The following is a 22,849-nucleotide window of genomic DNA, read 5'->3' as shown; positions in this document are numbered from 1 at the left end:
TTGTCATCTAGTTATATATTTTCTCTCCCAGTGCATGAAGAGCCTAAATGTATTGTAGATAGCGTCTGGGGCTGAGGGCATATGGAGGTAGACAAGAACTTGTGTAGCATGCTCAGGCCTGGGCTTTGCTCCAGAAAGAGAGAGAGAAAGGGAGAGAGAAGAGAGAGAGAGAGAGAGAGAGAGAGAGAGAGAGAGAGAGAGAGAGGAAAGAGAGAGCGAGAAAGAGAGAAGAGAGAGAGAAAGAGAGAAAAGAGAGAGGGAGGGAGAGAGAGAGAGGAGAAGAGAGAAGAGAGAGAGGGAAGGAGGGAGAGATGCAGACAGACAGACAGAGACGGACTTATTTTACTTGAGTTTTGCTTACTTCCTACGATTTCCTATCACTTTGTAAGTGAAGAAGACATGCTTAGACAGTTGAATATGAACCGATTTGATTTCAGAACTGTGAAGCATGCAAGAGAGCAGCACAGACACAGAAGGAGAGAACGAAGATGACGAGAAGGAAGCAGCACAGAAAGCAGCAGAAGCCAAAGAGAGGGCGAGAAGGAAGGACCAGGACCACCCCTCCGCCATCGTGCCCACAGTTAACATTCGAGAGGAGAGGCTGGTCGATTTAGCCGAAACGCCAGCTTTCCGCTGTCTGCACGAGGTATGTTTCTCTGTCTATTGTCACTAGAGTAACACCTAATCGCCACCACTTAAAACTCCAGGTCCACGTCATCGTCGAAATGCTGCGTCGCATAGCTCCTTGAGGCCTTAGTCATATGCACGGGCTGAAAGTCTTAAAAACAAAATGGATCCTGCCTTTCTTCCTAGGCTAATACAGTATGTAGGCTCCTTTAGAGATAATGTTTACATATACGCTAAAAAAAAAAAAGTGAATTTCAGAGGTTGGTGCATGACATCTATATTTTTATTTAATCATTGCATATTATATACTCATTAACTTTCATAAAATGAAGACAAGAAATCTAGCCCCAACACTCATTTCCAGGGGCGCAGGGTCCAACTGGTTCTTCCTGGCGTCCACTGTCAGCCCTCCCTTCTAGCTCGTCCCCAGCCCTTTGTGGCTCTGCTGAGCCCCAGACCCTCGCTCTAGTGGGGATCCACAGCTGCCCCACTTGACTGGGACCAGAACACTCACCCATCAAAGGTAAAGTTAGATACTTATACCAAGAAACACTTCAAATGCCATGACTCCAGATCCCAGCATAAAAATTCCAAATATGAACAACTACGAGAGTATGTCCCTCAGTTAGCTGAAACACAAAATAAGGACTTCAAAATAGCAATTATGAAAATGTTCAAAGATCTTAAAGAGGGTAGGAATACCTGCTTTAATAAAGTCTGTGAAAACACAGTTAAATGTAATAGTAAAAACAGTTCAAGACATGAAAGTAGAATTTTATAAAGAAATAGAACCACTAAATAAACCTAAACTAAAATAAAACTGGAAATGAAAAACTCAAACAAAATCCTTAGAATGTAAGTCCTATCAACAGATTAGAAGACATGAAAGAAAGGATTTCAGGTCTTAACAACAAGATGGAGAAATGCTTAGACCAGTCAAAGAAAACATTAAGTAAATAAAACCCCAGAAAATGGAACACTGTGGAAAAAACAACAACCCTGTGAATAATAACTATAGAAGAAGGAGAAGAATCCCAGGCCAAAGCCATGGAAAATAGTTTGAAGAAAATCGTAGAAGAAAATGTCTCCAAACTAAAGAAAGATGCCTGTCAGGAGTCATCCAGAACAGCAAAGAGACAGCCCAGAAAGAAACTCCCCATATTACATAATAAAGACATTAAATGTACTGAGCAAAGAAAGGATTTTAACATCTGCAAAGAAAAAAGACCAAGTCACATATAAAGCTAAGCCAGAAAGGCCTGGACAGTTGTTCTTCTGGAAGCTCTAGGGGTCACAGTTGCCGGGGCAGCCTGCTAAACCCAGCAAGATTCTCTATCAGAATGGAAAGAAAAAGCTTCTTAGCAAAAACAAATTCAAACAATCCCATCCATCAGTTCAGCTCTACAGAAAAGGTTTACTGCATACCAGAAGTTTCTGGGACACCAGAAATAAATGAGAAGAAAAACCCACAGAAACCAGAAAATACCACAAATTAATAAGTACTGTTCATTTTTAACACAATGATCTCGATTCCCCAATAGAAAGACATATTGGATTAGAAAACAGGGTTCACTTCTCTGCTGCATCCAGGAAACACACCCCACCAGCAAGGACAGACATTACCTTAGAGTAAAAGCATGGGAAAAGGTATCCCAAGCAAATGTAACCAAGAATCAGGCCTGTGGATCTGTTTTAGTATTTGAAAATGTAGACTTCAATCCCAAACCATTCATCAGAGAGACAGAAGAACAACACCTTCTCACTAAAGGAAAAACCCACCAAGAGGACCTAAGTAAACATCTGTGCACCAAGCACCAAGGGCACCAAGCCCATAGAAGAAACGCCGTATAGCTAAAGTCACACACTGACCCTCACACAGCCATAATGGGCAGCTTCAGTACCCTGCTCTCACTGGGTAGAGAAGCACTGGCATTGAGTGACGCCAGAAATCAGATGGATCTTACATATTTGATTTCGTTCTTGCAACCACACACCTGTCTGACACCCCTTGACTCCAGGTCAGGTGTGTCTTGCACTTGGTACCGAGAGAGCTCAAGATCAAATTAGAAACTATAACATCACAACTTGAATTCACACACACACACACACACACACACACACACACACACACACACACACACACACACACACGTTAGAGTTACCTGAAAGGAGGGACCGTCAACTTAGAAAATGCCTGTATAAGATCCATTTTCTTCATTGGTGATTAATGGGGGAGGGCCCATCCCATGGTGGGTGGTGCCATCCCTGGGCTACTGGGTCCTTTAAGAAGGTGCATTGAGCAGGATACGGGGAGCAAGCCAGTTAGCAGCACCGCTCCATGCCCTCTGCATCAGCTCCTGCCTCCAGGATCCTACCCTGTCTGAGTTCCTGTCCTGACTTCCTTCAGTGATGAACAGTGATATGGAAGTATAAGCCAAATAAACCCTTTCCTCCCCAACTTGTTTTTGGCCATAGTGTTCACCACAACAGTATAGAAATCCTAGCTAAAACAATAGCCATACAGTGCTAGTGGTAAAATACTCAGGTATTTGTTTTTAATCCGAAGATGAAACACAAAAGAGTTGTTTCGTAAAATCAAAAGAAAATTTGGGATAGCTCTTACATACTTATCTTCAACAAAACAGTGTTTAACAACTTGGAAACTCTCTAGAGACATACGCTTGTATAACTTGCTATTTATTTCTACCAGGCCGAGTTTCTTTTCCAGGTGCCGAGGTAAACACTGACTGTGGCCCCCAGGCCGCAGCGGGGTCACGTGACCGGTGACGTCACCCCACGACCCCTGCAGACGCCCACACTCGCACCACACTGGAAACAGACGTCCTCGGTGGACTGTCGCTGACCCTCGTCACACAGCTCTTGTCCTGCTCTCCTGCATGGCGGAATGGGGGTGTCAACCTGCCCTCGGATAAACACTGCCTGCAGACTGTCCTCTGCCATTTAGACCTAGACAACTTTTCAGTCCAGTTATACACGGAGGCCCTAAACGTCTCTTGATGCTGTCCTCCACTGGAGACTTTTCCTAAGTTTAGAGGTGACAAATACAGAAGAAGCCTGTGGAAACCTCCATATTTAAAAAAAAAAATGTGATGTAAGATGTTTTTCCAAAATCCTGCCTGCTCGCATTATCACATAAAATCTGTGCCATTTCAACTTAAATTCCAGATGCCCTTCCACGGGCCACACTCTGTAAGTCCTGCAGCTCGCCCCAACCTTCCGGAACCTCACTGAACTGTCACCGCCTTCAGAGCACTGTGGGAGCTTTTCTGGTCTCCAGCTCGTGACATTTATCATTGGACTTTACTAGGTACACAGTCAATGTCCAATATTTATGGAATATCTTCTCATAAGACACTGCACCAAAGACTTGATAGTTCTTTGTAGATATTGTGACTACATAAAGTGATAAGATCATCAAGACAGGAAGCACAATGTCCGAAAGGTGCTTGGGAGCCGAGGCACGAGTTCATCAGTGGATGGGCTAGTGCGGAGATCTGTGTATCCATCGCCCACTGATTCCTAAGCCTGAGGTCTGGCACGCCACAGACTTTTACAACCTGTCCTGTTGGAAAGTTTTCTGTTTTCAAATTTTTCATGTATAACATATGTGAAGTAAAATTCATGAATGTTAGTGGGCAGCTCCTTGAATCTTTCACTGCCTACGACCAATACATGGAGATTGAATTCTCCAAATTCTGTTTTCCCTTCTGTGCTCTTTGTCAGCTTGAGAGTTAAATATGAATTTTAAATGTTCTGGAATTTGTCATTTTCCCCCTCCGTGTCCTCAATCAAATCAAAATATATTTCTAGCAGCCTAGGAGTTTCTCTGGGAGCCTTCCCAGCTGTTGCTCCCACCAAAGGTAACTCCCGTTCTGACTTAACCACTGTGTGTTAGTTTGCTTCTTCCTAAATGGCACGTCTTTGTTCATGACTCCTCTGTTTGTCGTTGTATTGCCGAGATCCATTAATAACGCTGTGTCTATAAGCAGTGTGATTGTTTTGCTGCTGCATAGGATCTCTCAACTACTTATGAATTCATTTCTCTTGGGTATGTGTCTTGGAGTGAGGCTGCTCTGTCGTAATGCAGATTTCAAAGCAGGCTTGACAGAGTTCTCGTCTTCAATGGGCCTCACGTTAGATGCTGAAATGCATGCATGGTTAATTCTGTTCCTGTCTGTGTGCAGTGGCATTGACTTATAGGTTTGACTGTTGTTATCAGGTGTCTGTGTGCAGTGGCATTGACTTATAGGTTTGACTGTTGTTGTCAGGTGTCTGTGCAGTGGCATTGACTTATAGGTTTGACTGTTGTTATCAGGTGTCTGTGTGCAGTGGCATTGACTTATAGGTTTGACTGTTGTTATCAGGTGTCTGTGTGCAGTGGCATTGACTTATAGGTTTGACTGTTGTTATCAGGTGTCTGTGTGCAGTGGCATTGACTTATAGGTTTGACTGTTGTTGTGAGGTGTCTGTGCAGTGGCATTGACTTATAGGTTTGACTGTTGTTGTCAGGTGTCTGTGTGCAGTGGCATTGACTTATAGGTTTGACTGTTGTGAGGTGTCTGTGTGCAGTGGCATTGACTTATAGGTTTGACTGTTGTTATCAGGTGTCTGTGTGCAGTGGCATTGACTTATAGGTTTGACTGTTGTTGTGAGGTGTCTGTGCAGTGGCATTGACTTATAGGTTTGACTGTTGTTGTGAGGTGTCTGTGTGCAGTGGCATTGACTTATAGGTTTGACTGTTGTTGTCAGGTGTCTGTGTGCAGTGGCATTGACTTATAGGTTTGACTGTTGTTGTGAGGTGTCTGTGCAGTGGCATTGACTTATAGGTTTGACTGTTGTTGTCAGGTGTCTGTGTGCAGTGGCATTGACTTATAGGTTTGACTGTTGTCAGGTGTCTGTGTGCAGTGGCATTGACTTATAGGTTTGACTGTTGTTGTGAGGTGTCTGTGTGCAGTGGCATTGACTTATAGGTTTGACTGTTGTTATCAGGTGTCTGTGTGCAGTGGCATTGACTTATAGGTTTGACTGTTGTTGTGAGGTGTCTGTGCAGTGGCATTGACTTATAGGTTTGACTGTTGTTGTGAGGTGTCTGTGCAGTGGCATTGACTTATAGGTTTGACTGTTGTTGTCAGGTGTCTGTGTGCAGTGGCATTGACTTATAGGTTTGACTGTTGTTGTGAGGTGTCTGTGCAGTGGCATTGACTTATAGGTTTGACTGTTGTTGTCAGGTGTCTGTGTGCAGTGACATTGACTTATAGGTTTGACTGTTGTTGTCAGGTGTCTGTGTGCAGTGGCATTGACTTATAGGTTTGACTGTTGTTGTGAGGTGTCTGTGCAGTGGCATTGACTTATAGGTTTGACTGTTGTTGTCAGGTGTCTGTGTGCAGTGGCATTGACTTATAGGTTTGACTGTTGTCAGGTGTCTGTGTGCAGTGGCATTGACTTATAGGTTTGACTGTTGTTGTGAGGTGTCTGTGTGCAGTGGCATTGACTTATAGGTTTGACTGTTGTTATCAGGTGTCTGTGTGCAGTGGCATTGACTTATAGGTTTGACTGTTGTTGTGAGGTGTCTGTGCAGTGGCATTGACTTATAGGTTTGACTGTTGTTGTGAGGTGTCTGTGCAGTGGCATTGACTTATAGGTTTGACTGTTGTTGTCAGGTGTCTGTGTGCAGTGGCATTGACTTATAGGTTTGACTGTTGTTGTGAGGTGTCTGTGCAGTGGCATTGACTTATAGGTTTGACTGTTGTTGTCAGGTGTCTGTGTGCAGTGGCATTGACTTATAGGTTTGACTGTTGTTGTCAGGTGTCTGTGTGCAGTGGCATTGACTTATAGGTTTGACTGTTGTTATCAGGTGTCTGTGTGCAGTGGCATTGACTTATAGGTTTGACTGTTGTTATCAGGTGTCTGTGTGCAGTGGCATTGACTTATAGGTTTGACTGTTGTTGTGAGGTGTCTGTGTGCAGTGGCATTGACTTATAGGTTTGACTGTTGTTGTGAGGTGTCTGTGTGCAGTGGCATTGACTTATAGGTTTGACTGTTGTTGTCAGGTGTCTGTGTGCAGTGGCATTGACTTATAGGTTTGACTGTTGTTGTCAGGTGTCTGTGTGCAGTGGCATTGACTTATAGGTTTGACTGTTGTGGTCAGGTGTCTGTGTGCAGTGGCATTGACTTATAGGTTTGACTGTTGTTGTGAGGTGTCTGTGTGCAGTGGCATTGACTTATAGGTTTGACTGTTGTTGTGAGGTGTCTGTGTGCAGTGGCATTGACTTATAGGTTTGACTGTTGTTATCAGGTGTCTGTGTGCAGTGGCATTGACTTATAGGTTTGACTGTTGTTGTGAGGTGTCTGTGCAGTGGCATTGACTTATAGGTTTGACTGTTGTTGTGAGGTGTCTGTGTGCAGTGGCATTGACTTATAGGTTTGACTGTTGTTGTCAGGTGTCTGTGTGCAGTGGCATTGACTTATAGGTTTGACTGTTGTTGTCAGGTGTCTGTGCAGTGGCATTGACTTATAGGTTTGACTGTTGTTGTGAGGTGTCTGTGCAGTGGCATTGACTTATAGGTTTGACTGTTGTTGTGAGGTGTCTGTGTGCAGTGGCATTGACTTATAGGTTTGACTGTTGTTGTGAGGTGTCTGTGTGCAGTGGCATTGACTTATAGGTTTGACTTGTTGTGAGGTGTCTGTGTGCAGTGGCATTGACTTATAGGTTTGACTGTTGTTATCAGGTGTCTGTGTGCAGTGGCATTGACTTATAGGTTTGACTGTTGTTATCAGGTGTCTGTGTGCAGTGGCATTGACTTATAGGTTTGACTGTTGTTGTGAGGTGTCTGTGCAGTGGCATTGACTTATAGGTTTGACTGTTGTTGTGAGGTGTCTGTGCAGTGGCATTGACTTATAGGTTTGACTGTTGTTGTGAGGTGTCTGTGTGCAGTGGCATTGACTTATAGGTTTGACTGTTGTTGTGAGGTGTCTGTGTGCAGTGACATTGACTTATAGGTTTGACTGTTGTTATCAGGTGTCTGTGTGCAGTGGCATTGACTTATAGGTTTGACTGTTGTTGTGAGGTGTCTGTGCAGTGGCATTGACTTATAGGTTTGACTGTTGTTGTCAGGTGTCTGTGTGCAGTGGCATTGACTTATAGGTTTGACTGTTGTTGTGAGGTGTCTGTGTGCAGTGACATTGACTTATAGGTTTGACTGTTGTTGTCAGGTGTCTGTGTACCAGGTATTTTACTCTGCCTGAATCCAGAAGCTACGTAATCACTTCATCTTAATGCCATAAACACAAATTAATGCTTTATTTTCTTTTGCCGGCTTCTTGACTCTTTAATCAGAAACCAGTCTGAGCCTTCCTTCTCCTTTCCAGCAAATAATGCTCAAGGCAACAGTTAAGTTTTTGACATAGCTGGGTCAGGTGCTAGAGAACAAGACGCACCAACGCCATCGGGAGGCACAGGGAACACGCTTACACTGTAGCCTGACACGACGGCATGAGCGTCAGGGAGCACGCTTACACTGTAGCCTGATACTATGGGCATGAGCGTCAGGAAACATGCTTACACTGTAGCCTGATACTATGGGCATGAGCATCAGGGAGCACGCTTACACTGTAGCCTGATACTATGGGCATGAGCGTCAGGGAGCACGCTTACACTGTAGCCTGATACTATGCGTCAGGGAGCACGCTTACACTGTAGCCTGATACTATGGGCATGAGCGTCAGGGAGCACGCTTACACTGTAGCCTGATACTATGCGTCAGGGAGCACGCTTACACTGTAGCCTGATACTATGCGTCAGGGAGCATGCTTACACTGTAGCCTGATACTATGGGCATGAGCGTCAGGGAGCACGCTTACACTGTAGCCTGATACTATGCGTCAGGGAGCACGCTTACACTGTAGCCTGATACTATGGGCATGAGCGTCAGGGAGCACGCTTACACTGTAGCCTGATACTATGCGTCAGGGAGCACGCTTACACTGTAGCCTGATACTATGCGTCAGGGAGCATGCTTACACTGTAGCCTGATAATATGCGTCAGGGAGCACGCTTACACTGTAGCCTGATACTATGCGTCAGGGAGCACGCTTACACTGTAGCCTGATACTATGCGTCAGGGAGCACGCTTACACTGTAGCCTGATACTATGGGCATGCGTGTCAGGGAGCACGCTTACACTGTAGCCTGATACTATGCGTCAGGGAGCACGCTTACACTGTAGCCTGATACTATGCGTCAGGGAGCACGCTTACACTGTAGCCTGATACTATGCGTCAGGGAGCACGCTTACACTGTAGCCTGATACTATGGGCATGCGCGTCAGGGAGCACGCTTACACTGTAGCCTGATAATATGCGTCAGGGAGCACGCTTACACTGTAGCCTGATACTATGGGCATGAGCGTCAGGGAGCACGCTTTTAAACTAAAACTAATATTTAATTTGTAAAAACTGCACATAGCACAAAATTCAAAGGGCACAGAACCATACACAATGAAAGTTAGTTAGCCCTCTACCCGGTTCCACTCTCCGAAGTCCACCCCTCAGAGCCACAGTGATGAGCCATCTTTTATGTCTGTGCACAAACAAGGAAGTGGTATTAGAATACACATTTTACACATACAAATTTATGTTCATATTATTGTATGATTCACATAGTATTTCAGTATAACACTTTTTTTTGTTTTTTTTTTTTTTTGTTTTTCGAGACAGGGTTTCTCTGTGGCTTTGGAGCCTGTCCTGGAACTAGCTCTGTAGACCAGGCTGGTCTCGAACTCACAGAGATCCTCCTGCCTCTGCCTCCCGAGTGCTGGGATTAAAAGCGTGCGCCACCACCACCCGGCTCAGTATAACACTTTTTTTTTTAGCAATTCTCTGTCCTGAGAGTTTGGTCATTCTCAATCTTATGCTTCCATTAGAAACAATGATAGATTGGATAACCTTGTATGCATCATTTCACACTGGGATTATCAGATTAAAAAGACAAACTCCGAATAGTGGGGTTGCTGGGTCAGTGGGTATATTTAGTTCTGAATCTTTATGATAAAGTATATTAATTTTTACGTTCATGGTGATGTTAAGCATTCTCTTGCTCCAGCCCGGCATCTTCCGGAACATTTCCACCAGCAAAACTGAAACTTTGTGTTCATTAAATAGTTGCCCACTTCCCCTTTCTGGAGTCCTTGAACCACCCCCTGCTCTCCATCTCTGAATGTGGCCGCTCCACGCCATTCCTGTAAGTGGAATCACATGTCAGTTTCCTGTCTGCAGCTGACTGATTCTGTGTAGCATAGTATCATGAAGGTCCAGCCACGCTGGAGCCTCTGTCAGAATTTTACCCTGCATGATTATCCACTCTCGTGTCAGTGAACACCTCAGCTCTGTTCGTTTCTCAGCTTCTCCCAACACGATATACAAATATCTCTTCCAGATCCCACTTGTAAAACATTGTTATAAATCCAGAAATGCAATTGCCGGATTGTAGTCTGTGTATTTAAACTGTGTCTTCCTTGTTATGATGCCTTCCCTAGAAGATTGTAACAATTTGCAACCATATACGCGTCTCCCTTTATTCCAACCAGCACTGCCTGCTATGTAATGTTTTTAAATTGTTTTTATTTTTGAGATTGTAATATATTTAAATCATTCCTCCCTTCCCTTCCTCCAAACCCTCCTATACATCCTTCCTTGCTCTCTCTCCAATTCATGGCTTCTCTCATTAATGGTTGTTGTATTCCTGGGATGTTTTATTACTTGGGGGGGTGGTGACATTTTATCATACCCTTGTATTTACCTTGCAGTAAGGGGGGGCTGGGCTTCTGTTTCTACATCAGACTATCCTGAAAGACAGCATACTGGGCTAGGGAGGTAGCTCACTTGGCAGAGTGAGTGGTTGCCTAACTCAGGGTTCTCAGCCTGGCATAGTGGCTCATACTGTTCAATCCCAGCATTCGGGAGGTGGAGGCAGGCAGTTAGGAATTCAAGGTGTCATCTGCTACATAGAAAACCTAAAGCTAGGCTCAGCCACATGAGAATCTGTGGCACACCACACACACACACACACACACACACACAACATGAATAGAAAATTTGAGGTTTGGGAAGGCCGACAAGTCAGGAGATGATCGCACAGTAATAACTATTTTCATACCCGCGGTTCCTAAGCAGATGGATGTCGTGTGCTGGAAGGGGCCAGGGCAAAGTATTAGAGTAGATCGGGAGGTGGACAGAAAGGCAGAACTCGGGAAAAAGCTTGACGGTGGTATCTGAGCTAAAGAGCATCTAAATAATCCCCACGGTTCTCTGGGGTGTTGTGTGCTCTGAGGTGCTTAGAGCAGCCAAGGTGTGCGCCCTGCATTGGTTAGCTCGTACTTGAGAAGCGCGGCTGGGGAGGTTAAGGAAGGATAAGATGAGAAGCAGGAAGTGGAAGGCTGGGCGACTCACACAGACCGCGTTACCGGGTTGACAGAGCAAGGTGTGGCCAGCTCATGCGTGCAGGGCACGTGGAATGCACCATTGCAGGAGCTGCACATGCGGTTAAGCGGAGGCCCGTCTATGCTTCCTTTGTGTGTGTCTTTCTTAACGTTCTACTTTCCACTTCTTATAAATTCATAGGAATTCTCTGCACATTATTCTCTCTAAAGGCCTTTGTGTATAGTGTGCGTTCTTCTAGTTTATAGTTCTTTTAGTTTTTGTTTGCTTGTGGCGCTTCCTTCCCAGTACAGAAATGCATCTTAGACACTCGAATCGATTGTTGCTTTGCAGCTCCAGGATTTTGTCATACTTTGAAAGACCTTTGTTACTCTGGGGCTATAAATTTGTTTCCTGTGCTTTCTCATAGCACCTTGACGATTTGAGTCATATCTGAACCTTTGCTCCGTCTGCGGTAGTGTGAAGGAAAAGGAAGGAGACATCAGCAATTAGAGCCCAATGTCAAATCCCTTGTCTTGGGACACAAAAGTACTTTTCACAGTCTCGCCCATGTGAACCAAACTGAAGCAAACAGGCATACCTGGGTAGAGTCATTAATATAAATGGGTGGGTTACAAGAATTAGCTGACATTAATTCTCAGATTTTTTTTTTTTGCTCCCTGTAATGCGTGTGTATGGACTGTCTTTGAACAGCCTAAATTTTAATAATTTGATGGGAAGAGATCAGTAGGTGGTGTGGGAATGATTGGATAAAGATAATTCCTGGTTCTGCTCTGTGTGCTAGCTGCCAGCGAGGCTTTCGGGTTCCCTGAGTCTTGTTAGATTATTGAAGCATTTTTTTTTCTTTATTCCAGCTCATGTCCCTTCTTCACAGCTGCCGTACTGTCTGTAGTGACGACACATCATTTCAGGGTTATGTCAGTCTTCTCTCTCCTCCCAGAATCCACACACAGGTCCTCTGTAGTCACATAAACATCAGTCCCCGCTCTCGCTCCAGAGGGACCACAGGGGGAGCCTTTGAACCGGCTGCACACGCATGGACAGAACTTTCTGGCCTTGACCCTCGCCCAGCACAGAATGAAGGAAATGTAGATTCTTTGCAGAAAGCCTTGAGAAGCCACAGGGCCCTGCTAAGGTGTCTCCTCAGGAAAAGAAAGTGTGAGTTCCCACGGCCCACCCAGTGCAAAACTGGCTAAAATTCCTCACAAGCACAGGAGATTCCTAAAGAGATCCAGAGGCTCCTGTCTCACCCTCGGGCTATGCTTTTCTTTGTAGCTCCACCCACTTTCTCCTTGCTGTCTGCTGCTGTTTTACGAAGCCAATCTTCTTTCCAGAACCTTCCCACCCAACATCCCATGGTCCTCTCCAGGCCCAGGCAGGAGGAGATTACAAATAGTTATATTTGAAGTTTCCCTTGTTTATCATTGCCGCTTCCTTGTCTTCAGCAGTCAAATCCCTCAGCAGCCATCTGAGCCACCATCTTTTGTTCCCGCTCCCTGCCAGCACAGCCTGCTGCAGCCAAATTAGTTCCTGCTTCCTAGAGCTCCCGACTTTCCAGTCTGCTGGTGCCTCTGCTCCTGTACCCAGAGGGCACGTGTGCCGTGCTCAGAGTTCAAGCCTTTCTCACTCTCATTTTGGGCCAGCTGGGGTCCCAAGTTCTTCCCCAAGTGTCTCCCTTGCGCACGGAGCTGCTCACTCTTCCCGTAACCGCGCCCTGCTGCTGTGCCGATCTCTCGCTTCTTTCCTTTCCTGTTTAAAGCGAATCTGAAGTGACTTCAGGATGCGCTGAGGGCAGGAAGCTCCTTGCAGACTGTTCTGTGTGTAGCTGCCCTAGGTGAGAGAGAGAGAGAGAGAGAGAGAGAGAGAGAGAGAGAGAGAGAGAGAGAGAGAGAGAGAGAGAGAGAATACGAGAGAATACACATAGTCACCACTTCTAAAGCGAATGTCCAAAGGAGGCATCTTCCTTTCTGAGTGCAGTTTTCATATAAAGTCAACCTGAGATCTCGGTGATTTACATATTTTTATATTCCATATGTATTAGAACCACCATACAATTATCCTATTTTATTTCACACCCGAACCCCTCAGGAATACGTGGCCGAGAAGGGGTGATTATCGAATGTTTTATTTCAGTAAAATAAAAGACCCCAAGATCTAGAAAAGCGGAGCTGTTACAGTTGGGACAATGTTTCCGGCTACAGATGGTCGGAACTTCTCAATCCTGCTTTCTTTGACAGCGCTGACATGTCTGCAGGGGTGTGTGGCCACTGCAGCACGGTGAGAATCTCTGCCCACAGTTCAGCATGTTAAACACCAACCCTGCGTTCACAGTGAAGGTGTCTGTCCTGTTCCACTTCCACAGTTCCCCACGGTGTGGGTCCCTGGGAGAGGGGAGCTTCTAATAGTCGACTTAATTGGGTTTTAAAACTTGTCCAAATGGCTGAAATAATGACTCAGCAGCCAAGAACACGGCTGCTCCTCCAGAGGACCTGGCCCAGTTCCTAGCACCCAAGTATTGGCTCACAAACCTCTGTAATTCCAGTCCCAGGAGATCTAATGCATTCTTCTGGCCGTCTGGAGAACTGCACGCAAGTGGTGCACACACACACACACACACACACACACACACACACACACAGGCAAACACTCCTACACACAAAACATAAATAATTGAAATCTCAAAAAATTTTAAATATTTCCTCCAATGGGAAATTTTTTTATAAAATAACCCTTACTAATACCATTGATTTTCAAGTGAATCACTTTATAAAATTATTTTCTTTAATAGATGAAAATAAGAACTTTAGCATTTGCATGAGAAGTCACCAGCTTTCAGATAACTTGCAAAGCGCTTTGTGTTTGAGCAGAACGCCTCTACCAGTGGATCCTGCCACGTAACCATGGAGCACGCGGTGTTTGGACAGCATGGGGATTTGTTTGCCCTTTCTGTCAGCGCTATTATAAACGTGACTTAGCTTCAGGAAGACAGTTTTTAAACACTAGGTTAAGTAGGGACATTAACACCCTTGAAAATACATTAATTTAAAACTATCTCCTGTCCAAAAATATTATATAATTGTTTTGATTGGATACAAACGATCTCGGCTCTAACAAGATGTACTGTGGAAATTTCAGAGGAAGAATGAGACTGGGGGTCACCGTGTGAGCTTTTCTGTAGAAAATTAGTCACTTTTTAAGAAATACACCAGGAACGTCAGTATCACTGATATCTCTGATGACTCTCAGCTGCTCTCCAGACTCCGAGCGTGGATGCTTCTTGCTCCCTTGGCTTGGAACTTGCTCTTCTCATATCTTTCTCCTCTTTCTTACTCCTTTCTTCACACCTCTGATAACATGGAGTCTGTCAGGTCCAGGACCTAAATTATTTTTAGCTCCAGAGGCGTGGGAATGAAAACACAACTCACCTAGATGTAGCAACAGATGACGATGCATGTTTGCAGAGGGTGATGTGGGGAGCCTTCCTTGGGTCCTGGAATTCACTTTCAGGACTGTAGTTCTTTAAAATTCTTAAAGAAAAATAACTTCATTGCCTGAAGGTCCCAGGCAATGAGAGACAAAGACACACGGCCATTTTCTGATCTAGTATAAGAAAGTGAAAGTTGTTTTCTTAGAATTAAGTGGGAATCAAAATGAAAAGTCCTGAACTCAGCAAAAAAAAAAGAAAGAAAGAAAGAAAAATAAAAGAAAACAAAAGAAAGAAAGAAGAAAAAGAAAAAATAAAGAAAAAAAGAAAGCACAACTCTCATAACTATATTAGGAGGGAGTTTTTAGGGATCCTTTATGAAATCCTGAATTTACACCCTGAAAATCATCCAAGTTTATTCTCCAAACAGCTTTTATATCAAAACGTAAACCAAAGGGGAAGTTCATGAGCATTCTGTTTCCTAGGTAGCAGAGAGAATGACTCAGGTCACATCCACACCCACGCCTGCTCTGTCACTTAGACTGAAAAGCACCTCTTCCCCAGGCGACCGCCTAAATTACAATAGAGAGAGCAGAATTTTGACTGCCATACCACGTAGGAATATGGCCTGTATAATCCAGCCTCTACAATATCAGCACAGAGACCTCTCCCCTCTATACCCAGGGCTTGGTTAGAACGGCCTCCTCTAATCCTCGCACATGTGGTGCTTGTTGTCATGAAAATTTCCCCTGGTTTAAACTGGGAGGCAGGGTTACCTGTGTTGCCCAGTGGTATATCTCTATCCTCCAAGGAGACTTTCTGGGACACGTGCAGGTATCTGTTAAATGAATTGAGGCAAACTCCACACAGACTTCCCACCTCCAAAAGCCTTTGAGTTTGAAGACATTTCTGGCTTCTCGGCTTCATTAACATAAGCTGCTATTGATAACAGCATGTTAATTAGGTAGGCGAACTATTAGAGCAAACCGCTTCTCCTCGACTCATCTTGGCATGGATAGGTTTTGGTGCAAGTACATATGCCAACAAATTCATCACTTCTAAAATTTACTCTTCTCTGTCACACTGCCTCCAAATCTGTCTACATATGTCTTCCTTGGTGCTCTTGCTAAACTGGCAAGGTTGTGCAGAGACTTCCCGGCTGTGTGATTTTATGCTTCATAATCAGAGCAGGCCCTTGTGGGTTCTGATGAGCAGCATGGAGAAGCCTGGAGAAATCAAACCATTCCTTCAGCAAAGAAAGCAATGGTGTCTCCCAGGCAGACACACAGAGCCTTGACAGACATTGAGGGAGTGGAGTATTCTGGGTTCTCCAAGTGTGCCTCGTCTCTCATTTCTGGCTCTTCACAGCCGCAGTGAAGACCTTGGCAAGGGTCTGCACCCATCGGGAGAGGAGCGCTAACCCCACCTGTAACATTAATTATGGCAAAGGGGAGGGAGAGCCAAACACCACAATAGAAAGCGGGAAATTCCATACCGAGGGTGTGTCCACATATCCTAAAAGGAAATAGATAATGGTGTTCTTCTATCTATCCATACTGCTTCCTTCTGAAGAAATAATGCTCAGTGTTGTTAAAGATTCAGGGATATTATCTAGATCATGTAAATGTGGTTCAACTTTTCAGATAATAATAGGTACATAAATGTCATTTTACAGACAATGTTTCCACATTGAAGGATAGATGTGAAGTTTAAATATTTTATCTTACCAGGCCTTAAAGAGACATGAAACATAACCTTAAATATACATCGATGAAAAGAACTTCAAAACAAGAGTTTATTGTAATTATATGCATCCATTTTATCTTCAAAACTTTTTGAGGGGTATGGGAAACTACTGAAAGTCAAGGACCAGCCAATACTGGGGTTCAAATGTTTATGTTTTTCATATGCACCCTCTATTCATCAGATACAGGAATATATTTGGTGCGTTACTGCTTATCAGCAAAGTGACCTTCTCATTTAGTGACAGGAGAATCAGCCAGATTCCTAGGAAATTACTTTCACTCGGCATTTTAAAGGATAGTAATATTCAGTAATAAAGTAATAATTAAAATCAATGTTAGTCACCCAAAGGAAACCAAGACTCTAAAAATATTTATTTGCAAATGAGCATTGGCATATATTAGTAAATAGTTAAGACAAAGGACTATTTCAATGAACATGTTAAAGATTATCAAAGTCCACAATATATTTTTAAATGACTGACAGAAAACGATTTTTTAAAAAAAAATTTCTGTGTTAAAGAGTTTATTAGAAAACTGTCATAAGAGTTTAATAGAAAAAACATTTCATCCATCGACTGTGCAAACATGGGTTCATTGTTATTCACCAAACTTCCCTGAAAAAGACACAGTAAAAAAAAGTGTATACTTTGCTTTGCTATGATCAGCCCATTTTTATGACTGAAATTCTTTTTTTTATGACTGAAATTCTTTAGACTTATATATTATATATAGTTATATATGGTAGACAGGATATAAAACATGTATATTATATAATATCAAAATCTTCTTCGCCTTTTTTTTGTTGTTCTATTCTTTTGAGACAGGGTTTTTCTATAGCTTTGAAGCCTGTCCTAGAACTAGCTCTTGTAGACCAGGCTATCCTGGAACTCACTCTGTAGACCAGGCTAGACTTGAACTCGCAGAGATTCACCTGCCTCTGCCTCCCCAGTGCTGGGATTAAAGGGTGAGGCACCACCTCATCAATTATACCATTTACATCCAATAGTCTACAAAGTAGGGAAGCAGCCTTTGGAATCCATAGTTTGCACTTTGGTCACTTAATTTAGCATGTATTCACCTTACTCTGGTAATTTAATTGTATTCATCATAATAGATTAATTTTCATTGTATTTACCTGAAAGCTTCATGTTTCATATTTTTAAGATAATATCTCGCACCTCTTAACTATTTTTCAACAATGGCTGCTGCGTATCTGAAAGTTTAAGTAGTAAAGTCAGTAACTGTCCTCCATAATTGTATTCAAAGACGCTGAATCTTTATGAATGTGTTTTAAAGCTCGGTTAATATATTGAAAACCACACTGAAACGTTAAGACCAAAGTCATCGCTTGCACATTGCGTACTGTGCGGTTCCTTCAGATGCCTGACACACACACAGTGCTCACTCGGACCTTTCAAATGTGCATGTGCGGCCGCTTGTCTCCCTCTGCAGAGGTCCTTTTGCACAATGATAAAACGAAACTGCTCCTAAAGCCTTCTGGTGTGATCCTCGGCATTCCACAATTAAGGAATTCTAAAAGCTCCAGGAATTATGATTGACATATATATATTGGATGAAACAAGCAATTGACTACTTAGGGTTAAAATGTATAACATTTGAACTATTTCAAAATTCATCTTAATAAATAAATTTATTCTAGAAAGTCAGCTTCCTAGGAACTTGATCCCTCAACAATAGTATTGCTTTGGGTATGGGATTGGCTTTCAAAGTATTAGATAAACTTTTTTTTCCCCTCTACCATGCCTTTCCCCAAGGAAGCCTTACAGTAGCCTAGCACCTTCATTAAAAACTATTGTGCATATGAAGCAGGTGTCAGCAACAATGTAGCTTTTGCATCGGGTTCTAACTGGCTCTAAACAGTGAACAAAGAACCACTAAACCAAAGTCTCCAGGGCAATGTCGTTTCCCAGTGGGGATGGGGAAGGGACACGCTATGCTACCACATTCTAAGGCATTTTGCTGCCACGTTATATATTTCATGAGTATCACATCAATAAGTTTAGCTACAAATATTATGCCCCTGCTTTGTTTCTGAGAACTAAATGCTTTAAGGTCTTCTTGGCTCAAAGAAAGCACTACAGTTCTTGGCTACAAATACATGAGTAGCTTGGGCCCGAAAAGACTGATGGATTTGCAAATGTGCATGTTTAGTGAAAATGAAAGTTGCTTATGTAGACATTTAGCTTGCTGAATAATTTAGTTTTTTTAATTGTAAAAAAATAATAAATCTAGTAGGGAACTTTTAACTAATAAAAATTCAAGGGTTTGCAACTATAATGTATGATTGTCAATACCTCCAGGGCTTTCAAGCATTCATGTACAATAGCAACAAATTAGTCTTCTTAGATACTTCTAGCTTTGTTTTAAAAGCTGTGAAGTTGAAAAGGAAATGTGTTAGCCACAGCAAAGGAATATAAACTCAGGCCTATGGTAAAGGGCAGAAGGAACTCAATGCCTTTAGACAGGCGCCTGGAGAGATGAACACTAGCAATTTACGGTTTGAAATTCTTGGGTCTCATCATCATCTTGACCTGCTTAAAGGAGGACTTGTAGCCACCAGGCTGTGCCTGACTTATCCCCGGCCAGGTGCCCCAGAAAATCCCATTGCGGACACCCTTGTATTTCTGGTGATAATATTTGCCATTTAAGTTGGCAGAGAGACAGGCATCAAACCACCAGCCTGAGCTGTAGTAGAGCCCACAGTTCCCAGAGGGATAGCGGTCATTGTCTCTGTCTGGGGTGGTGAAAAACTTGAGGTCGTGGTTATAATGTTTACTGAAACGTAAGGCGTCTCCTGCTGTGCCGTTGTAGTTACCAATGTGTAATCGGTACTTCAGAAACTCATTAGCCACGTAAAACTGATCGTACAAGGCATACAGTGTGACACCGTTAAAGTCTTCGAGGTCTATTCTCAAAATCATTTCCTTACTCTTGGTCAGCAGATGAATCTTATCATTGCCCAGCCAAAACTCTCTGTCAAGGTTTCCAAAGCCGGCTTTGTAGTCTTTCCAGTCCCTGGTGAAGTTGGTACTTCCATCAAGGCGAGCCTGTAGCACCGTCCAGCCTCCCCCCATGGTCTCCATGTCACAGAAGACCTCGAAGCTGCTGTGACTGGGATCCGGTGTAACTCTGTAGGTCTCGCTGCTTCTTTTTCCTATCACGTAGTAGTCAGAACAATCTTTGTATATTAGATGTTGAACTGAAAGAAGGAAGAGAGAAAAGCATGGAATTTTGTTAATTGCAGCTATGCATCTGGAGAATTCTTAGACTCCAATTTGATAAGTTAGTTATTGGCGATCATGGAACCTGGCTCTGGTACACTCACCTGGACCTGGTTACGGGGACTGCCTACTGTTGCTTGGTAACAGTAGTGAGAACACTAACAGCAAGCAAAGAGAGAGTAGGTGTAAGCAAGGTTTAGGGAGGGCCAACTCCCTTCAGAAACTCAGCCAAGCTCTGTAACATTTCCAAGTTGAATCCACACCTCGTCCTGGTGAGGCAGAGTTACTGCCAGCTTGCTTGTTTGTATAGTCATTTAGTCTCAAAGAAGAGCAATGATCTCTCCCGCTTGGAACAAGTGGTAGGAGCTAGGACATGGGGTCAAATTTCCTGGCAGAGAGCTTGTTCCCATAACCATGCTTTCCTCTGTCCTGGAGCTGAGATGCGCCCAAGTCTCCTAGGACAACATCCTAGACACAATCAGCAAAGCTGATAGGCTATGTCCCGAGCAAAGCATCAACCTCCACCGCCATAACTCACTCATGTTTAACCTGACAGCTGTAGAGAGGTTCAGGTTAGGTAAAGGCTTCCCCAATAATATACCAATATTACTCCAGATTTATTACTCAGGATGGGATAGTCAGCCAGCATTTTACAGTTTGATCTCTAGGAGAAGCATCAGGGTGATCAGGCTCAGTGTAATCAGGCAACAGGGTTTGTCGAGGTCAGAGACCAACTATTTGTCCCCAGTTAATTTTCATGAAGATCTGAGTCAAGTAAAGTAGGTTTAATATAAGGTACTTGTGGGCCACAAAAAATCTATTTGTGTCTATGTAGAACTCATAATATTTCATTTCCTAAAAGTTTTAGGAGAAAAGGTAAATAATAGAATATTTTTGTATCATTACAAGTTACCGTGCCGTGCCACATCTAATATACACCTTGTGATGTCACCTAAAACATCAGTGTCTACCTGGTGATACGGGTCACTGGTGACAGTGGTCCTTGACGCCACGACCTATCACCTCCAGGAGACTCTCCACTGTCTCACCAACCTCACAGTCAGGAGGGGCACCTGACGGAGAGGTGGCCTTCTGGAGTGTGGCGACGCCATCAGTAGCAGCCGTGGGAACTCAGGAACGGCAGGAAGCAGTGCTATGCTCACAGCAGGCAGTTAGTCTGTGGTCTTTATAAACAGCATTACCATTAACGAACTGGGACGGTGAGGATGGGTATGCCATTCAGTCTTAAACCAAAAGTCTGGCACCCACACGAAGCTGCTTTTGTTCTATGTATAAAATCCCCCGTTCTCACTAGATAGTTGAGAATCAAGCACAGCAGATTGTTTGCAAAAGCGTTTCAAAGACCACTTGCTGCGCTGAGAAGCGGCCGCCCACCCCGGACCTGATTTCGGTGCCCTTAGTAAGCACAGCCAAGAACTCTATCCCGAGACACTGAGCAGGCTAAACGCACCAGCCTGGGAGGAGCCTGCTCCTGCTTGTCCGTAGGTCGGCTAGCATAGATCTAGAGACTGACAGCAGTGGCAAGTGTCTCAATCGATTACGGCTAATAGGATTTTTGTAATTAGATCCTTTACCGCGTCTCATTTGAGCAAATACTTGTTTCTCCTGCCGTAACGAACAGCTGAAAGGCTTATTAACTTACTCTCTCGGGTTAATGTTTATGGCCACTATCTCGCTACACAGCTTTCACGAACAAATGGTAAGAACCTCGTTACACCTACCTGGCTGTGACTGGGTGTATTCTTGGCTGGGACACTTGGAGCATTTGCCGTCCAAACTGTTGACCACAAACGTTAGATTGGCCACTTTGTCGTCCACGTAGGTTTCGATGTTGTTCATATTTACACGATGGAGCGTCTCCAGGCGCCCTTGCAGCCCCTGGATCTCGTCCTTGGCATTCTTCAGCTCTGAAGTCAGTTTGTTCACCTGACTCTCCAGTTCCTGGACTCGGTTGTCCGGGGCCGTCCCTGCTCCAATCCCGCCCGGGGCCCCGTGGTCGTCTGCCTGCAGCTTGCAGTCCTGGCAGGATTTCTTGAGGTTGTTGACAGCTTCCTTGAGGGTCCGCACTTCTTTGAGCACCTCCTCCATGCTACCAAGCTGCCACGGAAGCTGGAGGGTCAGCGTGGGCAGGGTTAGCTGGAAGGGGCACTGGCTCCCCTCGCACTTCCCGCTGCCCTCCAGCCTGGCAGGGCAGGCGGCCTGGGCGCTCGCATCCCCCAGCCCCTCGGTCAGGTTGTGTGCCTGCCCCGCTGCTCTGCAGGCAGCGAGGACAGCGGAGCTCAGCCAGAACCAGCAGGGAAGCCTCATCCTCGAAGTGCCTGCAGCTGCCCTACCCGGCGCTTTAATAGCCGCTGCCGCCTGACTCAGGCTTTCTGTCTTCCCAGAAAAGGGCGGGCACATTTGCATCACCACTCACAGCCGCCTCACCGGAGTAAAGGGTCCTCGGCAAGTGCTGCTGGCCAAACGCAGTCCAAACCACACACGATAGAATGCATGCCTGCCGTGGGTGGCTCGCATGCTATTCAAGATGCACTAGCTTGGTTTTTAATAAAGCACAAGGAAAGACTTTTGTTTAAAAAGCCATTGTGATACTAATGCTCCAAGTATCGTACTCAATTACACTCACCTCCAGCAGCACTGGCAGGGAAAGAGTTTAAAAGTCTAAATTTAGTCCGTGAGTGTCTTCCCACTGAATGGTCTAAAATGGAGAAAATTCTCTTTCCTCGGCAGTTTGAGGCATCAAAAACCTCCTATCCTTGAAGGCTAGACTTTCCGTTAAATTTCTGGCTTTTAATCAGAACAAAGAACATCTCTTATGCAAACTTTTTCCTTTCCCTTTTTCATCTGTTTGTGAAAGGAAAGAAGACTGTAAGAGGAAAATGAGGCTGTTTTTTTTTTTCTCTGACAGCACAGGACATAAACTTGTCAGTGCTTAAAACAGACGAAAATTCACCACAGCCGGCTGCTGTCTTCTTCCTCGTTCTGCCCAAGAGCTGGGGCAGAAGACAGCCCGCTTCCTTTAAGTTAACTGTGCCTATTGGCCTCTCAAAAGATTTCTTCCTAAAAAGAATTTTATTGCTTAAAAATTATTTCCACATCACTGACACAGATGAGCCCAAATTCTTTATCTCTACTAGTTATGGTACCCTGTAATCGATCTCTTTTTGTTTAGACCAGGCGCACGGAGCTGGGTGGCCGTAAACTCCTTGATCTTCCGGCCTCTTCCTGCTAAATGCTGGGGTCACAGGTGTGCACCACCTCGTCCAGCTCTCATTTATTCCTCTAGCCAGATTTCCTAAGACTTTTCTTTACTCTTAATTCTAGCTACACTACCC

The 22,849-nt window shown here is 44.2% G+C and overlaps 2 protein-coding genes across 2 annotated transcripts in view; one reads left to right on the top strand and one right to left on the bottom strand.

Moving 5' to 3' along the window:
* Positions 1-22,849, top strand: part of Ccdc146 (coiled-coil domain containing 146) — a 127,967-nt gene that overhangs the window by 24,028 nt on the left and 81,090 nt on the right. The window contains exon 2 of the mRNA XM_075956315.1: positions 438-646. Within this exon, the coding sequence (XP_075812430.1) occupies positions 449-646 (198 nt within the window). The 5' untranslated portion in view covers positions 438-448. The remainder of the gene's footprint in view (positions 1-437; positions 647-22,849) is intronic.
* Positions 16,270-21,902, bottom strand: Fgl2 (fibrinogen like 2). The gene is made up of 2 exons (XM_075956235.1): positions 21,236-21,902; positions 16,270-19,471 (listed from the first exon to the last, which is right to left on the bottom strand). Exons 1-2 carry the CDS (start codon positions 21,819-21,821, stop codon positions 18,765-18,767), a joined length of 1,293 nt encoding a protein of 430 aa, XP_075812350.1. The 5' UTR covers positions 21,822-21,902; the 3' UTR covers positions 16,270-18,764.

This window comes from Microtus pennsylvanicus, chromosome 22 (genome assembly GCF_037038515.1).
Source record: "Microtus pennsylvanicus isolate mMicPen1 chromosome 22, mMicPen1.hap1, whole genome shotgun sequence".
Taxonomy (NCBI): Eukaryota; Metazoa; Chordata; class Mammalia; order Rodentia; family Cricetidae; genus Microtus; species Microtus pennsylvanicus.
Note: the sequence above shows the minus strand (reverse complement) of the source record. Positions and strands in the feature narration are given on the sequence as shown.

Excerpts from the sequence above, each read along its gene's own strand:
- Fgl2 (XM_075956235.1), bottom strand. The coding sequence starts at position 21,821 with ATGAGGCTTCCCTGCTGGTTCTGGCTGAGCTCCGCTGTCCTCGCTGCC. Across the intron at positions 19,472-21,235 it reads ATACACCCAGTCACAGCCAG|TTCAACATCTAATATACAAA; the intron begins GTAGGTGTAACG and ends TCCTTCTTTCAG.